General features: G+C 46.3%; 1 protein-coding gene across 4 annotated transcripts in view; it reads left to right on the top strand.

Annotated features, from left to right (window-relative positions):
* The window catches only part of LMNTD1 (lamin tail domain containing 1), a 128,128-nt gene that overhangs the window by 15,505 nt on the left and 93,123 nt on the right, over positions 1-19,500 (top strand). For 3 of the 4 annotated variants that reach the window (XM_019515693.1, XM_019515695.1, XM_019515694.1), the window contains exons 4-5: positions 2,340-2,542; positions 4,305-4,477. In XM_019515693.1, the coding sequence (XP_019371238.1) occupies positions 2,340-2,542; positions 4,305-4,477 (376 nt within the window). Of the gene's footprint in view, positions 1-241; positions 362-2,339; positions 2,543-4,304; positions 4,478-19,500 lie in introns of all 4 variants that reach the window. The other variant, XM_019515696.1, reaches the window with a different exon arrangement.

Here is a 19,500-nt window from a genome sequence, read left to right as displayed (position 1 = left end):
CCCCCGCTTGATCTCTGTTAATCCATTACAGCAGGGCATGATGATGATAAGCTGTTGCTATAGGTCCCCAAATATGTTTCCTTCTGCTTTATTTCAGCTCTCTCATATAAATGAGAACCTGTTACCAACACTGCCAAGCCTGGTGAAAAGAAAACCGGCTCATTCTCAGTACATCTACCACTCACTAAACACCTATGGACTGCCTTCCCTGTACCCAATTACTCCTTTTTTATCATTACAGGTGTGGGCAGTAGATGCCAATGTGCTTCATAAGCCTCCATCACATTTTCTCTGGAAGGAGCAAAATCGATTAAGGACAGACTTAGATTGTTCCACCATCCTTTGTGAACCAAGTGGCCAAGTAAGCTTTGTTTTTGTAGCATAATTAATAACGGATCATTTCTCTTGCTCTCTGAGGTTAGCAGAAGCTAACTCCATTTCTTCTAAAAAGTGTGACTTTACATAATAATAATTGGGAAGAGCTGAAGTGACATACCATGTTTTGGCAAATAAAAGAATAGTGCAGAAGGGCAGGTGTGCTGAAGTGTGAGTTCCTGAAACAACAAACCAAAAGTTCCGGGCTCACGATTTTTGTGGCATTGAGCAAATGGCACTGGAGGAAAGCTTTTGTCGCGGTTGCCTACTTTGGATCCTTTAAAACCCTGGAGCTGACTATATAGGACCAGGCCCTATTAAATTTACTGGACTCAGTCAGAGGCTTAAGCAAGTGCTTAAAGGGCCTAGCTGAATTGAAGCTGCAGTGCTCAGTGATTTGCAGGATCATGCCCATGACTAAAAAAATCAAAACACAACATACTTAACTTTCAGGCCTCTGTGACCCTTGCATGGCTTGGCAAGCTAATTCTGAAATCTGGAGGACTAAATAGATGGGATAGTTGAGAAGGACTTTGGGGTACAGAGTTTTATACTTGGTTAGATCAGTGGTCCATCTAGCCAGTATCCTGTCTCCAACAGTGGCAGGAGTGGATGGTATAGAGGGAGAGAACTGAACTGGATGTATCTAGTGCAGGGGTGGGCAATTATTTTGGGCAGAGGGCCACTTACTGAGTTTTGGCAAGCCATCGAGGGCCACATGACAGGCAGTCAGGGGCAGATAAGTATGAATTCTCTAAATTTTTAGGGGCCCCGTGGGCCAGATAGAATAGCCTGGCGGGTCGCATCTGGCCCCTGGGCCGCATTTTGCCCTCCCTGATCTAGTGTGATCTAGTCCTTACTCAATACCTACCCTGGCATTCACCATTATTGGTTTAGAATTACCAGATGAAACATCACCAACGGTTGTGTTCAATAGCTGGTCCCTTTTCCAACCTGGCTATGCTATCTGCCTCTACCATCTGCTGTGGCAATCAATTCAACAAGTTAACTATGCATTGCATAAAAAAGTACTTTCTCTTTTTAGTTTTAAACTTGTCACCTACTAATTTCAGTGGGTGCCCCCTAGTTCTAGTATTCTGGGACTTGGTAAACAACAGCTATTTGTTCACTTGGTCTACACCTTTCATGATTTTAGAGACATCTATCGTATCCCTCCTCAGCTTGCTCCTTTTAAACTGCAGAGTCCTAGACTTTTTAGTCTCTCCTTGTACGGCAACAGCTCCATGAGCCTGATCATTTTCACTGCCCTTCTCTTTGCCTTTTTGAATTTTACTACATCCTTTTGAGATTGGGAATCAGAACTGCACACAGTATTCAAGATGTGAGTGCACTATGGATTTACATAATAGTGTGATGATGTTGTTAGCGATGCCCAACTTTTTATTGGCTTTTTCAGTTGCCACTGCCCATTGAGCCAACGTATTTAGAGATCTACAATGACTCCAAGGTTTCTTTCCTGAATCATAACACCTAATTTAAAACCCAGCATTGTGTATATATAGTTGAGGTTATTTCCCCTCAGCCCATGTCATTCAATCCTTGAGCATCTAGTAGTCCTTACCAGCAAAACTGTCAAATGCAAGGGCTTTTTGTGGGACAGATCTTTGTCTACTTATTAATGAGATAATGCCTGAAGTCATTTTAACCATGATGTTGTTGGCCATTTTTTATTGAGCCATTAGTAAATGCTGATTTAGTTTAAATCAAGCAGCAAAATGTCAAAGCTATTACATTATGGATCCAACCTATAATTTTAAAAACAGATTGAAAAAGCAAACACAATGTCTGCAACTTGGTGCACAGTGCTATTATTTTGATGATAATTTACCACCTGTTCAAAAATACCTCAGGACACTGATCCCCAAGTCTCCATACTGATCACTAGAAACAGTTATTTTGATGAGGAAATGCAGTACCCAAATGAGCTATACTTTTTTCTTTAGGCTGTTGCCTGGTGCACTCCTATGTACTGGAACAGAAAGCTGAGATGGAAGGGGCAAGAAGACGGTGAAAGCCTGAAGAATAACACAAAGCCAACCAAACTAATAAAACAGCAAAGAAAATCAGAATTGAAGCTATCTGATGTAGAACAGGGAGAAGCTCTCCGAGGCCAACCAGAAGAAAAAGGACCAATTTTCATTAAAAGGTGGGCACCCCACCTTTGACTACACTCTTTCATTACAACACTATTTCCTCCTGGCTGTGTAAGTGGCAATTTTTAAATGAGTGTCTTACAAAGAAGGTTTCCCATACCAGGGTTGGAAGAAATAGTTGAAAAAAAAAGAAAGATATGACCTAAATCTTCAGAGAGAATATTCCCTTAGGTTCCATGCAAGAGCATGCTCAAATCAGGCAGGATTTGACAATGAAGTCATGGAATTTTACAAGAAAGCCTGATTTTATCATTATTTTTATGCATTTCTGAGCACTCAAAAGTGCAACGGGGACATCCAGATATAAATGACACAATTCCTAACTCAAAGGTCTTACAATGTGAAGGTTCTGATGTTCACAGAACTTTCACTAGATTGATTAATTAAAAAGATTGGCCTCAAACTCATTAGGTAAGTCTACACTGCTCAATGACAGCTCCAGACCAAGATATTATTGGAGTGTACATGACAAGACACTAAGGCTAGGGACAGACATTACACATAAACCAATATACGTGATCAAAAACCAGTTCAAATCTGTAACACAACAGAAGTTCAGTGCACATGAATCACTTTCAAAATGGCTGAAACCGATGTAAGGTAAACCTGAATGGATATAGTATCAGACTTAACTGATTTAGGTTAAATCAGTTTATTGAACTTCTGTCCCAGATGCTCTCCAGATTCAAGTTAACTCAGAGTCCCCCAACATCCCAAGTTGTTTTGCATCTTCTCTGCAAACCTCCCATTGCACGGTGGGTGGGCTAGCCTTGGCCCAAGCTGTCTGCTTCAGCTGAGCAGGGAGGCATACTCTAGCAGGCCACAGCTTCTGGCCGGTGGTTGCATTTCTAGAACCAAAAAAGGAATGGCTATTCACTTGCTTATTGGTTCAATCTACACAGCTTAGACTAACCTGCAAATATTGAATCAATTCAGCTTCAGACTTTTTGATGATCTGTACTTAGCCTAAGATAACTCTGCTGCTTGTGGTTAGAAAGTTAGCTTGCATGGCCTGAGTGCAGTATGTTTCAGTACAGCACTGCCTAGAGCGATAATTAACTGGTACAGATATAGCCAGGGTGCCCTGATGCCCAGCCCACTGGACTTTTTTCCAAGGATATTTTGAAGGGGAACAGCAGCCTCGGCCATTTTTATTCCACGGTCTCTCCAGAGTTTTGGTTATTGGTGTTCCTGAAGCAAGCTCATTGAAGAATGACAACACATGCAAAGGAGTTGAAATGTTTTGAAATTCAGGGCATATCAGTTGCATTCATTGTACTGCATGTGTCCTAATGACAGAAATCTTTTTGTATGATTTGGCCAACGTGGACAGATTTTCACAAGGATGGCCAAAGAGCTATTTCCTCAGAATAATTCCCTTGCTAACTTGCAACTTCCTACTAGAGACAATTCAAAAACATTGGCTAATCTACCTTCACTAGCCTTTTTCTTGGAAGTGATTGGGTCGGTTTTGCTCAGACTTCCCAGAGTACATTCTATCTGAGGTAGATTCAACCTGAGGCAGAAAGGTTACGTAAAAAACTTCAGTGTAAATGGTCAATGTTTGGTAAAATTATAGATCAGCAGTCAGCAACCTCCTCAGATCACACGCTGAAATGACTCAGTTCAGGTCAGAGGCAGGTAAATCTACCATTGCTTTTCCTTACCATAGCATGGGGAAAGTTCCTACTGCCAATGCTTCTCCCCACTGAAAAAAAATACACATAACAGCTTCATTTGTTTTTCTGTTTACAGAGAAAACAAGGCCCCAGCAACCCTTTTCCCAACACAGAATTCTTGGTGCCGAAGTCCAAACTCTTCTACTCACCCTCACTTCTCCCTGGTTAGACCATTAACCATGGGCAATGATGGCAGCAGTCTGTGCAGACAGTCCAGGTGTCAGTCAGCAAAACCTGACCCAGCACCAGGTGAGTTGAAGAACAATTACACTGGCAGGCAAAGACATTTTTTTTCCCTGCTAGAGGAACGGTTAGCAAAATTTCTGAGAGATATTTCAGAAGAACTTCACATATACTATGTGTATGTGACCCAGTAGTGTAACAAAGCAGGATAGCAGGATACAAACCCCAGGCACGGATCCTCAGGGAGTGCAAAGCCAGCAGCAGCTGTACCACCAGCAGTGCAACCACTGACACTGACCCACGTGTGGTTGCTGTCTAGGGCACTCAAGCATCCAGTTATGCCTCTGTGATCACTTGCATTACAGACTTATCTGCCACAAACACATTTGGGAAGGAAGTGTTGTTTTTTTGTTTTGCTTTTATTTTTAATCAGAAAATATTGCTGTGCACCATTTGCTATTAGGAGTGACTGGTTTTAGGAAGTAAGAAAAAAGTACAATGACTTAGAGGGAGAGTGCACAAAGAGACCCTTCTACTAATGATGAATGATTAATTAGGCACTGGTGAGAATCCTGTGTTTAATTGTGGTACTTCATCTCCAGAGAGCTGTTGACAACCTGAAAGAATTCAGAGGGGAGTGACAGTGTAATTAAAAGTCTGAAGAGACTGACATATCAGGAAAGATTTAAAAGGATTAAGTGTGTGTTTGACAACTAAGGTGACTGTCAAATGTTTGGAAAGGTTCAAACACCAAGGAAAGAAATTGTCTGACAAAGGCTCAAAAACTATAACTATGAAGAATCAGATCAACTTGAGAGCAGGAAGACCTGGAATTCATTTTCTTAATATAGTTTTTCAATGGTAATAGTAAAAGTGTGAATCTCTTATTTTCAAAACCACCTTTGGAAGTTGTTTTAGTAAATCTTTTTCAATATCTAATAATTTAATCCTGCAAGGAATTGAGCATGCTGGGCTTGATCCAGAAAAGTATCTGCTTACATGCTTAATTTTAAACATATGAATTATCCCATCATAGACATGGACTTAAAATTAATCACATGCTTATACCAGATCAAGGCTTGGTAGCTCAAAACATTTCAGGATAGAGCTCTGATTCCAAGGTATACCTGAAGTCATCCTAATTCTGTGATAGTATAAAGGGAATGTAGAGATGAATACAGATAGAGAATATAGCAAAAAAGCCATCAGGTCTAACCCAAATTTATCTGGCTCCAGCTTACTAGGATGTCCAATTACAATCCTGCAGACTTGTTCTGAGCCTCTTTGAAACCAGCATTCTACTTCTTTGGGCTGCATGTTCTCCATGACCTACTCTTTGCTATCATACCCTTATGGACTGTTACTTCTAGGTCTGTTACTACTATTAGTATTGTTGTTGTTGTTAGCTGCTCAGAGGCCCCTTTCTACTATGCTTTACAGTCATAAAGGTGGATTTGCCCACTTCCCCATGGTGTTAACCATTAGGGGTGTGCGAAGCTTCGATCCCTGATTTGATTTGGCAGAGATTTGGCCTGATTTAGTGGCCGAATCTCTGAATCTGAAATGAATCAGGAGACCCTTTAATCTCTCCAAGTCAAATCAGAACCCTCTGAATTGATTCAGAGATATTTGGAAAGATTCAGTGATTTGGACATAGACACAGTTTTAAATGTTTTTTCTACATACCACAAGCTAGCAGGCGGCTCCTGAATGCTGTGATGCTGGGGTGTATGGAGCATCCCACAGGAGCATGGGGGGTCCACTTCTAGGTCCACTGGGGAGCGCTTCAGGGGGCCCCCCATGTCCCCCTGGCTTGGTGGCTGGTGCCTCCTGCGTCTGGGGGAGCACCCAGGGTCCTGCTACAGCCCATTGCCAAACTGAAGGGGCATGGGGGGCCCCCCTGCATGCTCCCCAGTGGACCCAAAAGTGGACCAGAAGTACTTCTGGGTTTGCTGCTGAGCATGTGCCCCCCGACGCTCCTGTGGGACATTCCATTTGCCCCAGAATTGCAGTATGCACGAGCCACACTTGGTACCTCAAGGTATGTAGAAAAGACATTTAAAGCTGTGTGCCCACCTGGCCTCGAGGATACACTCACATGCTGCCTTAGCACGTGCACCCAGTGTTGGGCATTGCGTGGGGTCTTGTGATCTCTGGAGGGATACTCAATCACCCCAGGGAAAGCCCAGGAATTTTCCTGCCATGACTTTGATTGAATCTTCAGTGGTGGGTCCCCCTTCTGAGGACTCTCCCAGGTAGGTCATGCCTCCTGACAGGTATCTGGGGGCTTCCACCTCCCCTACACCCCTTTCATACACCAACCTCCAGGACAAGTCAGTTGGTCTTTGTGTAGCTTGCCCTCCAGTTGCACCAGTCCTAGCTCTTCATGTTGCCTGCACAGCTGGTTCGCCCTGGCCGCTCAGCGTTTCTTCACGGCCAGCCAGCTGCCTGTCATGGGTCTGAGGCTGCTCCTGTCTCCCAGAGCACTGCCCACACCCTGGCCACAGCAAAAGGAAAAGAAAACCCAAAAGAATGACAATGGAGAAGACAAAAAAAAGAAACACAAAAAACTGAGGGAATAGGCTAGCAAGCCCTCTTCCTTCACAGCCCCCGTGCCTGTGGCTTGAGCCATCCTTTGATGTTGCTCTGGGTCCTCCCTCCTGTTGAGGGTCTCTCTTCCTTTCCTTATGCCAGCTCTTTGGCTGCACACCAGCGCTGCCTACACTTGGCATGGAGAGTGCCTTCCTCGCCAGCTGTCTCCCCTGGTCTCCCTGCGTCTCTGCCAGTGCTGGCTTTTATTTTGGCCAGGTGGCATTCTATGATGATGTCAGCAGCCCGTGCCAGCTCCAGCTGGAAGTAAGCATGGCTTACAAACTGCACGGGTGGCTCTTCCCAGCACGTCTCATCCCACTCTTCCTGGCCTGAAACTGGTAAGTTTACCCTGGTTTCAGGGCTTTCTTTGTGGGAGTGGGTCACCCTCATCCCCTATCCTAATGTGAAGGGACCCCTGTCCTACCGGTCCTGGTGACCGTCTCCCTGGGACACTGTGTTAAAGCTGTGATGGCTGATTCTCCAAATCAGCATCAAATCTTCAGATTCGGATTCAGACGAATCAAATTGGGGACAGTGATCCAAATCAACAAACTGAATCACTGTCCCCAATTTAGGCCAAATCCAAATTGACTATGGCCCATTTCACACACCCCTATTAACCATCTGGCTGGACTCTAGGGGTACTAGGAGAGTAATTGGAATCTACCCCATTTGCACTGTTCCATTGAAGCCCTCAAATCCACCCAGCACTCAAGAGACAACATTCTCAGCAGAGACATTCCAAAAGGAGATTTCATTAGAGACTATCAGCCAGCCTAGATCAAGAGAGCCAACATCCTCTGTTATCAAGAAAGCTGGTAGTGCCTGTCTACATGGAGAGATGGATCAAGGCATCTGATGATCCAGGCCAGTGATTCTCAGCCAGGGTTCCATGAAATTTTTAAATGTGCCATTTGAGAACTGTTAGGTGTGCAAACACCTACACATAATTTACAGGATAAACCCAGAGATTTCAAATAGAAATCTATAGTGTCAAAAAAGTGTCAAGTGCCCTGCTGTGGTGTTTTTGAATTCTTTGTAACATAAGAATTGCTCTATTATTTTTCCTTAGTCAAGAAACAAGTGAAAGCTAAAAGCTGACATTTTCTGAGGGGTGCCTAAGAGGTTGAAAACCACTGGTCTAGGCACATCTCAATGTGAGGTCCATTCCAAGTGGAATGATAGGAGACAGGGGACCTCTACTCTTCCCCGCCCAGAGAGCAAGGGGCAGCAGTCTAGGGCTTGCTTATCCCTCTTAGGGAGTGAAAACAGGGCACCCTTAACTTGGGAGGCAGAAGGTAAGAGTCTCCCAAACTACTTATCTTAGTGGCCAAAGGCTGTCTGCTTGAGTAGGAGGGACAGGACATCTTTGCTCTTCTCTCCCCATACCCTGAATCTTCTGTTGGGATGAATTTGGCAAGGTCCTCCAAACAATAGGTTTTGAAATTAAAATCTCATTGAAAAGCATAACATGCATCACCTCTGAACTATTTTTCTAGTCTGCTTGAATACTCAGGCAGACATTGCTACTGGGATAGTAGTTGGCTTAAATTTCCAAGCTTCCCCCACCCTTACAACCATGAGCAACTGAAGCAGTTCGATTTTATTTTATTTTATTTTTTAAATTGAAAACTGAGATTCTAATATAATAACAAACTGAACCTGGGCTCTAGTCCCATGAAGATAGTCCCTTATGCCTTTATCCAGTACTTTCAGAGTGTGGAAACTCTGAGTATGTGTTTCAAAGAAAGTTGGTCCAACTCATAGTTTCATAGTTGATAGGGTTGGAAGGGACCTGAGCAGATCATCAAGTCTGACCCCCTGCCATGGCAGGAAAGAGTACTGGGGTCAAACGACCCCAGCAAGGTGTTCATCCAGCCTCCTTTTAAAACCCCCCAAGGCAGGAGCCAGCACCACTTCTCTTGGAAGTTGGTTCCAGATCCTAGCCGCCCTGACAGTGAAGTGGCGCCTCCTGATATCTAGCCTAAATCTACCCTCTGCCAGCTTGTGACCATTATTTCTTGTCACTCCTGGTAGTGCTTGGGGGAACAGGGACTCTCCCAATTCCTGCTTGTCCCCCCTGACCAGTTTGTAAATGGCCACTAGATCCCCCATCCGTCTTCTCTTGTGGAGGCTGAACAGGTTCAGGTCCCTTAGCTTCTCCTCATAGGGCCTGCCCTGCTGACTCCTGATCATGTGGGTGGCCCTCGTCTGGACCCTCTCCATGGTGTCCACATCCCTCCTGAAGTGTGGTGTCCAGAACTGGATGCAGTATTCCAACTGCGGCATGACCAGTGTCACATAGAGGGGGTGGATCACCTCCTTGGACCTGCTTGAGATGCATCTGTGGATGCATGACAAGATACGGTTAGCCTTCCTGACCGCTTCCCCACACTGTCGGCCCATGTTCATTTTGGCATCAATAATAACTCCAAGATCCTTTTCTTCCTCTGCACTGACAAGAAGGGAGTTCCCCAGCTTGGAAGTATGCTGCTTGTTCTTCCTTCCCAGGTGCAGTGCCCTGCACTTGTCAGTGTTGAAACCCATCCTGTTCTCATCCACCCACCCCTGTAACCTGATTGCAGCCTATTTCTCCCTTCTGGCGTGCCCACTTATCCCCACATCTTAGTGTCATCTGTGAATTTGAACAGGGTGCTTTTTACACCCTCATCCAAATTGCTGATAAAGATGTTGAACAGTGGGGGCCCAAGGATCGAGCCCTGGGGAACCCCACTGCCCAGATCCCTCCAGGTCAAAATAACCCGTCCACCACCACTCTCTGGGTGTGGCCTTCCAGCCAACTAGTGACCCATTTGACTGTGTAGGTGTTGACACCACAGTCCTCTAGTTTTTTTAATGAGAATGGGGTGAGAGGCAGTGTTGAAGGCCTTCCTAAAGTCCAGAAAGACTACGTCCACTGCTACACCTGCATTTAAGGATTTTGTGACCTGGTCATAGAAGGCCACTAGGTTGGTCTGACAGGATCTGCCTCTAATGAACCCGTGTTGGTTGCCCCTAAGCATAACCTCCCCTGCTGGCCCCTCGCAGACATGCACCAGGATAATTCTCTCAAAAAGCTTACCTACGACTAAGGTAAGACTGACTGGCCTATAGTTTCCTGGGTCCTCCTTCCTCCCTTTTTTGAAAATGGAAACCACAGTGGCCCTTTTCTAGTCCTCTGGCACTATGCCAGAGTACCATGAGTACTCGTAAAGCTGTGCCAGGGGTCCTGCTATGACCTCTACTAATTCCCTCAGCACAGTGGGGTGGAGATCATCAGGACCTGCTGATTTAAATACGTCCAGTCCCTCCAGAAGTTCCCTGACTAGGTCCTTACTGACCCTAGGCCTGGGTGCGCCTCCCCTGGGACCTATGGGGTCCCAGTGGAGTGGGGGGGTGACCCGGTCCCTGCTCAGAAAAATGTAGGCAAAGAAATTGTTAAATAGTTTTCTTTATTTCTCTCCCCCCACTCTTCACATATCTGACTTCCTGAAGGTTTTATTTTCTTACCCACTGGGAGCATGGGAGAAAAGAACAGTTTAGAGTTCCTTTGCAATTGTTTATAACAATGAATTATGAAATTATTCCTTTGTATGCTGACAGGCAAGATGACAATACTGAAGATCTCAAATAAAATATTAAATATAAGAGCCATAGCTAGTCTTTCCTCTGATAAATATTCTTGAGATACATTTTGCTGCAGGATTATTTCCATAAATTAATAGGAAAATGTAAGAATAATTCTTATTTTAGTACAAAAAAATTACAATCATTTTAGGCAGGTTTATAAATGTATACTGCTGGAGATTATTACTAACAATGATTACTAACTAATCATTTTGAAATACAGAGCTAGCTGGTTATTTTTTTCACATTATAAAATTATTAACCAGCAAATTTATAAACTGTACATTGTATAACTGGAATCCACAATTGCATGAGTAACTAGTTTCATGAGGCTTCACAGTTCAGGAGAGCAATCCTGTGCAGAAAAGGCACAGAGGAATCATGGAAACACAGGCCTAATGAGAGCTTTATAGGAATCAATGCCACTAACTTTTCATTTGTTTTTCCCTCTGCAGAATTTTTAAATCTATGTGTCTTTTATACATTGGCTTCTTATTTAATATATATAAATTGTGTCAGTATTCTCTCCAGAGTTGATGGGGCCACATCTTTGAGTCAAAGAAACGAATGATTTCATAGGCCTTTTGTGTTTCTTCCAGAATAGTTAATTTTATTGTACCAAACTAGGTCAGTCCTAAGGACCTAGATAAACTTCACATACTATACTGTCTCGCGTTCTTTGATTATTTGTTTAGAAATTAGTTTTACTAATTTTATGTTGTGTCAGTGCTGTTTCTAATATAGGCAATGAACCATATTTCAGTTTTAAGCTAAGATCATTCAAATTTTTTTTCCTATGGCATATTTTCCTTCCATCTCACTACTCTTACCCCTTGCATAGCTGCTCTGTCCTTTTTGTCACAGTGATATTACTACCACATAATATTCCAGGAAAGGAAATTGTGTTATATTATTTTCTATCCCATTCCATTTTTCCCCTTTTTGACTGCAGCTACACATAGTACTGAGCTGTCCACAATAATTGCTAGGTGTTGGTCTTGATTCTTTAAGGCGTGTACATCTGCATCTAATCTACATTCACACAGCTTACTTTAAAATGTGTGAATGTATAATGGAAGAAGTGTGTGCAGACATTCACCACCCTCAGGAACCACACAGGGCAACAGGTGTAAGTAATTCATGGTGGATGGAGGGGCAGGCAGGAGTGTTTGTGGGTCCAGGGGGAATTTAGTGGGATTAAGGGTTTGTGGAGAGGTGGGGGTTGGGGACTATACAAATAGCCCAATAGAGGTCAGGGGGTAGGAAGAGCACAAACCTGGAGCTAGGGTGAGCAATTTGGCTTTCCTAGCCACAGCGTCTGCACTCCAAAACATATATAGGCATTTGATAGATCAGGTTAACCCATTCCCAATTTAAGTTAATTCACCTCCTCAAGTAAGCAGATGCATAGATGGACATTTAGATTAACCCAACCCTAGTTAGGTCAATCTAAATGTAACAGCTGCACATACCCTGAGTTAATTCAGAAAGTACTAAAGAATCAGAACAGCTTTTCCTTGCACTGGGCATTTAGGAACCTAACATTTCACTTGGCGTGATGCTGTTCATTCACCTCGTCTTACTGGGTCTTCATCACAATTTTCTTCAACTATTGACCCATCTAAACATTTTGATTTTTATTCATGTGCCATCATTTTCAATTCTTGCTCCATTTACCTAACTAAGAAGAGATACCTATCTTGTGTAGTGTCTAGCTGCCTAAGTGTAGTCCTGTCTGTTTGACACTCCAGAGTATCCCCACTTTTCTCCATCTGAGATCTAAGAGAAGGAAGCAGTTACTGCCACAGCTAACAAGTTTCATCTCAGCCTTGTTCAAGTTCAATTATGCAGTTCTGTGTATCCCCCATTCTCCCCAGAAATGCATCACCATGGTTGTTTGCTGCTTTTTGTTGTTGCTGAGTTTTGCTGTATCAGAGCATTAAGCAAGGAACTTTGCAATGAGTTAAAAAATAGTCTGGGCATGTATTATGAAGCAAGCACTTTGAAGTCTCATCCAAAAACAAGTTTTGTCAGTCAGAATTTCTTCACATCTACTGTTGCTGAGAAACACTAATTAAACATTTGGTGGCAAATGCAGAATGAAAGGCAGAGAGAAAGGGAAAAATTCAATGCATGTTTTTGGTAAAAAAAAAGGAACCTCACTATAGCCCCTTTCTGTATGAAGTCAAGCCAAATCATTATCGTTCTCTCTTATTTTCCCCTTTTCCTCCATTTGTTCCAAACAGATCACACAAAGTCTATTCTGCATCCCTTGCTCACATCAAGAAGCACTTACTTTCATAAATTGTCCTAGCGACTGTTGAAGTTAGTGGGGCTGCTCATATAAATTGTAGTGAACACAAATAATGTTTTTAGAATCAAACTCCAATTTTTTTATCTTAAGACACTGACATACTGCAGACAGGCTTGTAATAACATATGCCCTTGTAAATGAGGTTCTGCACACACGCTAATGTCCTTCTGGAATAAAGGTAAAATAGCCAAGTATAAAATTAGGGTAAAGGTCAAACAAGGGACTACAGCAGCAGCAAGGAGAACAAAGTCACTTGTTTTCTTAAATAGATTAGCTGACACCAAATTAAGATCAAGTAAATGTTCCTCACCATCAATCACAAAGGAAAGCATACCAATTTGTCCAGAACACTATCATTCACTATAATTGACAGCTGGGTGCTACACCCCAATTTGCAATTTGAATTCCTGCCTTGCCTGCCATCTCTGATTTTCCATGGAGAGACTTCCAATCTTCTTAACCTTTAAAGTTCCTCTTCACATATAGTTCTTAGCCTCCACCTTGCTTGGAAGACTGTTCCAAAATTTCACTCTGCTGCTAGTTAGAAATTTTCTCCTAATTTCTAATCTACATTTATTTGTAGCCAGGGAAAAGGGGGTAAAAATCCAACAAAAATAAATAAATAACTGCCCACAGAAGGACCCAGGTATAACAGACAAAGCCTAGGGCTATGGCCTGCAAGCTCTGCCCTCACAATCTGAAACAACCCAAAAACAGTTAGTCCAACAACAGTCTGCTCAGACCCCTAAAAGGGCAGCAGAATCACAGCGCAAAGATTAAATGGATGCCCTCAATGCTACAGAGCACCCCTTGAATGGCCTAGCGTGCCTGGAAGGTGGGTACTGTCCGCTGGAGAGCTGCATATTCAAATTCCAGTGTCAGGCATGCCTGGACCAAGAACTGAAAGAATCTCAGGGCTTCATCAGAGCTGGCCTCAATGAGCCGGTTCCTGTGGCTCTTGAGCATGGCCATCTTAGCCTGACCAAGCAAAAAGTTGGCCAGGCAGATGACACCCCCATCTGCCACTTGGTATGGGAAAGAAAACAAATAGGTGGTCTCCAAGAGGTCCAAATCTAGTGCTTCAAACAAGGCGCCAAGGGCAGCAAAGAGCAGCAGCAGCCAGAGGCACACCTGAGGAAGGCATGGAATAAATCCTCTTCTACCTCCCCTGGGCAAAAAGAACAGGCCACTGATGCAGTTGGGTCCATGTGGCGGACGAGAGTGCCGGTGGCCAGTATCCCATGCAGCAACTGCCACTGGAGGTCACCAGTCCGTTCAGCAATGGGTAGTTTCTAGATTGTGCGCCCTGCAGGGTGAGCTGGTGTGAGTGCTGGTGCCACTAGGTGCCGCCTCCACATCGTGTCAGGTCAAGTGGCAAGGACATGAGCGTAGTGGGCACAAACCACCCATGCGTACAGGGCTTTCTGGGGAAGCATGTCAAAGCGAATCCCGGCATCGCTGTCAGGAGGCACAGGAAGAGTCAATAAGGTACCAGGTCCACTGCCCAGGTCACTATCCATGGCTGGGACAATGAGCAGTGGTGGAAAGGGCTCTCCAGAGATATCTCCAGCAGGGTTGTCCCTCGATGGCAGCCACTGCCTCCGCTGGGAGGGTGGCCTGCACATTCCTCAAGAGATGGATGGTGCAGTGGACTGAATGCATGCCCAACTGAGCAGCCAGATCCTCAGCTGACAGCCAGTCTGACCGGTCCAGATCGAGAAGGTAACCTAGCCAGAATGTATGTAACTGGATGAGAGTCAGTGAGGCTATCAGACCTGAGGCTTGACAGTCTGTGCTGCAGGACCGGGTTGTAGACAAGTGGCTCCTGCAGCAACTGTGGAAATTGCAGATGCCTGGCCTGGCGTTGGAGGTAGAAGACAGTTTGCCAGGCCCACACCAGGCTGTGCGGTAGAAGGGCAGAATGGTGCCCCAGTCCAGGAGGGCAGGATCCAGGAGAAAGAGTTCTCGGTCAAACCCGAGGTTCCCTACCTGGTGCAGAAACACACAGGCCAGCTGCTGCCAGGGAGGGCAGTCTTCACAATAAGGGAGTCTCTGGAGAGCCTGCAGGTGGAAAGCAGCCACTGTACTCACCAGGTCAACCAAGCCCTGGCTTCCCTCAGCCATAGGCAGATAGAGAACAGTTTGGGGGAGCCAATGGTGTCCGTCCCAGAAAAAGTCCACCAGCAGTCTTTGAAGCTGTTTGAGTAATTGTGGCAGGAGATCCAACACGGCACACCAGTGCCATAATGTTTCGGCTGCCAAATTGTTCACATGGTAGGAGAGGCTGGGCAAACACCAGCGCCACTGCTGCAGGCGTGCCTCCACCTCCTTGCTAAGGCCTTTCCAATTCCATGCTGGGAAGACTGATGGGCCAAGGAGCACACCCAGAGCTTTAAGGCCCTCGCACTGCCAGATGAGACCCCCAGGCAGGTCTGGGGGGGGGAATGTTTGGTCCACACACCGATTGCATTGTTCTTAGGCCAGTTAATGCAAGCTGAGGAAGCATGCTCATAAGCATGCTGACAGTCCACCAGCAACTGGACATCACTCTGAGTGCTGAGGAGAATGGTCAGATCATCTGCATGTGCCGTCAGCCTAACCAGTGGGCCACCAACCAAACCAGAGGTCAATGGAAGAACGAGGCCAGTCAGACACTGTCACAGTGTATGAAGCAGAGGCTCGATGGCCAGAGTGTACAGCATTCCTAAGAGGAGACAGCCCTGGGAGATGCCCTTGTGAGCCAGGAATGGAGCACAATGTTCACTTTCAAAAGATTGAAGACGTCTCGGTACAGTACCTGGAGGGCAGAGGTGAAGACCAGTTCAAAACCAAAGGCATCCAGAGTCTGAAAAAGGTAGTTGTGGCTGACCCTATCAAAGGCTTTCTCTTGGTGCAAGGAGATAAGCCAGACATTCAGTCCAAACAGGTCTGCGGCTGTCACCAGGCCACAAAGCAGGAACAGATTATCTTGGATGGTCCTGCCTGGCATGCAGTAGCTCTGTTCAGGACTGATGACTGAGGCTATGGCAGTACCCAGTTGATTGGCTAAGGCTTTTGCCAGAATCTTGTAGTCACCACACTGAAGGGATACCAGCCGCCAGTTCTTAATGCATCTGAGGTCCCCTGTCTTTGGAAGCAGGGTGAGAACCACCCGGTGACAGCTGACAGGCAGGATTTTATCAGTGAGGCTCTCATGAAACACATGCAAAAGGCAGGGGCCAAGGAGAGGCGAGAGGTCTTATAAAACTCAGTGGGCAGCCTGTCGAGTCCTGGGGCTTTGCCCACAGTGAGGCATCCCACTGCAATCATGAGTTTCTCCAGGGACAGCTCTCGCTCAAGTTCTTTGGCCACCACTGGGTACAGCTTGGGAAGGCCATCAAGTAAGCGCTTACTGGACTCTGGGCAGAGAGGTTCAGCCACATACAGGTCTTGATAGAAGGCTACAGAATCCGTGAGTAGCTGGCTGTCCGGAGTCTTGAGATGGTCAAGGATTTTCTGCAGGGCCCATCACTTTTCCAAGTTGAAAAAGAACTGGGTCAGGGTATCAGCCTCTGCCACCTCTTGGCAGCGGGCACAAATCCTTGCGCCTCAGGCTGTACCCTCTGCCAGCTCCCACAGGTGCTTCTTCTGTGTCTCTGCCAGCATCACATAGGGTCGCCTCAAGCAGTGCTACATCCTCCTCCAACCCCAGACATGGCAGCAGAGCTCACTCATTGCCAGCTGTGTGTATTGCTGGCAGAAAGCTCTTATCTGTGCCTTCCCCACATCCCACCATTGCTTCCAGGAGCAATAGGTGGTTCTCAGTCTCCCATGTCCACCAGAAATAGGCAAAGCATTCACAGAAGTGAGCATCTTGCAGCAAGCTGGTGTTAAAGCACCAGTAGGGTGCCCGGGAGTATGCTCTGCCAAGGAAACTCAGCTCACAGCAAATAAGACTGTGATCCAAGAGTCTGGATGGAATAATGTAGCTGCCATGCAGGACCAGCAGATTATGCCTGGTGACATTGAAGCGGTCAAGGCATGCCATGGCAATCCCACCAGCAGTTGATGTTATCCAGATGTATTGCTTGGAGTCAGCATGGAAATGGCACCAGACATCCATGAGGTCCCCTGCCTCTAAAGCTGTCTGCAGCCACCAGGCTGAAGACAGATGGGGTTCTGGCCCATTCTGGTCATGCCATTTGTTGACCATGCAATTAAAGTCCCCGCCCAAGAGGAGAAGGTTCTCGTCAGCTGCACTCCTCAAAATTCAGCCAGGGTCTCAAAAAAGGCTGTCCATTCTCCCCCAAAAGTGGGTGCAGAGATATTAATCAGGAGGAGGTGATGTTGTGCCTATATGATATGAGCAGTTAGCAGGCAGCCAGGGACAACCTCTTGGGTTACCACTGAGTCAGGCATTAGCTGTGGCAATAAGAGGATTGTGACTTCTGCACTGAGAGAGGTGCCATGGCTCGGGGAAGTATGGCCCTTCCAGGTGGCATGCCAGTTGGCTTGACTAGCTGCATCAGTATGGGTTTCTTGCAGAAAGGTGCAGTATGGGTTTCTTGCAGAAAGGTGAAGTCCAGTTTTTTTTGACACAGGAAATCAAACAGTGCTGTCTGCTTCACATGGTCTCTGAAGCTGTTGGCATTGAGTGAACCAAAGATTGTGGCAGCCATGCGTGAAGGGTGTAGAAAAGGAGAGACAGGCAAAACCAAGGGAACAGAGAGGAATAGCAGAGAGGAGCAAGTATGCAAGACAGGGAAAGAAAAAGGCCTACAGCTTGCCAGCAGGTGCTGCTCTCAACAAGTGCCCAACATCACCCACAAGCTTGTTTAAGTGAAAACTATATCGCTGCATCCCTGCAGTGGAGTGCAGCACCGCAGCTGCAGCCTTAACAGACAGCACAAATGTCTCCAGTTCTGGGAACCATTTCTGTATATGTTGTGCAAACCTTCAGTGGTGCTTTGTCTAGTCAAGAAACTTAACAAGGCTTTCAACCGAGTAACCAACACAGGGAAGTTCCTTAGAAGCAGGAACAGGTGGGAACACTCCCTATTGAGGGGGCACCTTAGCTGAATCAGAGGATGCCCCCTCCTGAGGCAGGACTTCTGCTAACTTGTCCTCAGAGGCAGAGTAAAATTCCGACCCCAAGGAGGAGGAGCTGTACACATCAGGCACTGAGAGCCACCGAGTCCTGGGAGGAGCACCTGTCCCCTCACCAGGATCCTCAGCATCAAGCCCTGTGGGAGCAGCGTGCTCCAAGGAGGCCTAGGGGGGTACATCAGTCCCTGATCTCTTGGGTGGAGCACTCTCATGGGTCAGGCATTCTTGCTCCTGGAGCCTTTTGTGGCTCCCAGAGGGTCCAACCTCCATATCAACCTCACCATCCTCAAGGAGCTGAGAGGTGGTGGGAGGGCTGTTGGACCCCACCACCACTTCCCCCACTCCCAAATCATCCCTGAGAACCACAGGGTCTGGGGGGGATGCCGAGGAGGCAGGCAGAGAGAGGGAGCCCTGTTCACTAACCTCATCTGCCCTTGAAGTGGTGGGGAGGTCTTGAGAGGGTAACGAGGTCTTTTTAGGAGACCCCTTTTTTTTCTGGGACTTGCCCTTCCCAGCAGGAGGAGACAAGTCCTTCCCTGAGAGGGGAGGGAAAGGGAAGGCCAGGTCCACGGGCACAGAGCCAACTGACTCCAATGAAATGGGGGGGGGAACTGGGAGAAAGGCCCTTCCCCACCACCCGACAGAGCTGCTGCACCAGAGGTGGATGAGCCATCATCGGGCACAGCTGCAGGAGGCTCTGATGTGGCTGGCTTCTTTGGGCACTGGGTAACCAGGTGGGACCTGCTAACACAGCAAAGACATGAGGTGTCCCCAGTGGTGAGGTAGACCTTGTACCACTGCCCATCAATCATGAAGGACAAGGACTGAGGCAAACCCCAACCCTCCCTGTTAAACAGCATGAACAGCTGCCTTTTAAAGGACAGGACATGCTGGAGCTCAGGGACCTTGCTGCCAAGCAGCAGTTTATGGACTGGCCTTGTAACCATGCCATAAGAGCGCAGGCAGTTAGTGAGGTCATCATCCAAGAGAAATGGAGGCACGTTTGAGGCTACCACACAAATGGCTGATGTGTCTAGAGGCGTTGAGAGGCAAAAAACACCCCTGACTGACACCCATGCGACCACAACCTCATTCACTATAGCAGGGGAGCTGAGGAAGCTGATGGAGACTGAACTCACCCAGGCAGCATACAGGACATGTTTACAGCCTATAAGTGCCCCCACAGCAGCATTACACTCCTTCACTCCAATGGAGGGAGGGGCATGAAGCCAGAGACCAAAGCTCCGGTCCAGAGCAGGTGAAGCCCCAGCAGTAAACTTCTGGAAGCTGCCTTCAGCCATTCCAGTGAAAAAAGGGTTAACCCTGCGAGGAACCAGAGGGGTGAGGGGAGGGCAGCCCTCTGCCCAGCAAGGAACAAAGAAACTGGAAACAAACAAACTAACCCCAGGGGAGAGAGAAGGGTAAGCAATGTGGCAGGGGAAGGGAAGGGAGAAAAACAAACAAACAAAAA

Source organism: Gavialis gangeticus, unplaced genomic scaffold (genome assembly GCF_001723915.1).
Source record: "Gavialis gangeticus isolate Ggan-Ray unplaced genomic scaffold, GavGan_comp1, whole genome shotgun sequence".
NCBI classification, from domain to species: Eukaryota; Metazoa; Chordata; order Crocodylia; family Gavialidae; genus Gavialis; species Gavialis gangeticus.
This window is presented reverse-complemented; position numbering and strand designations above follow the sequence as displayed.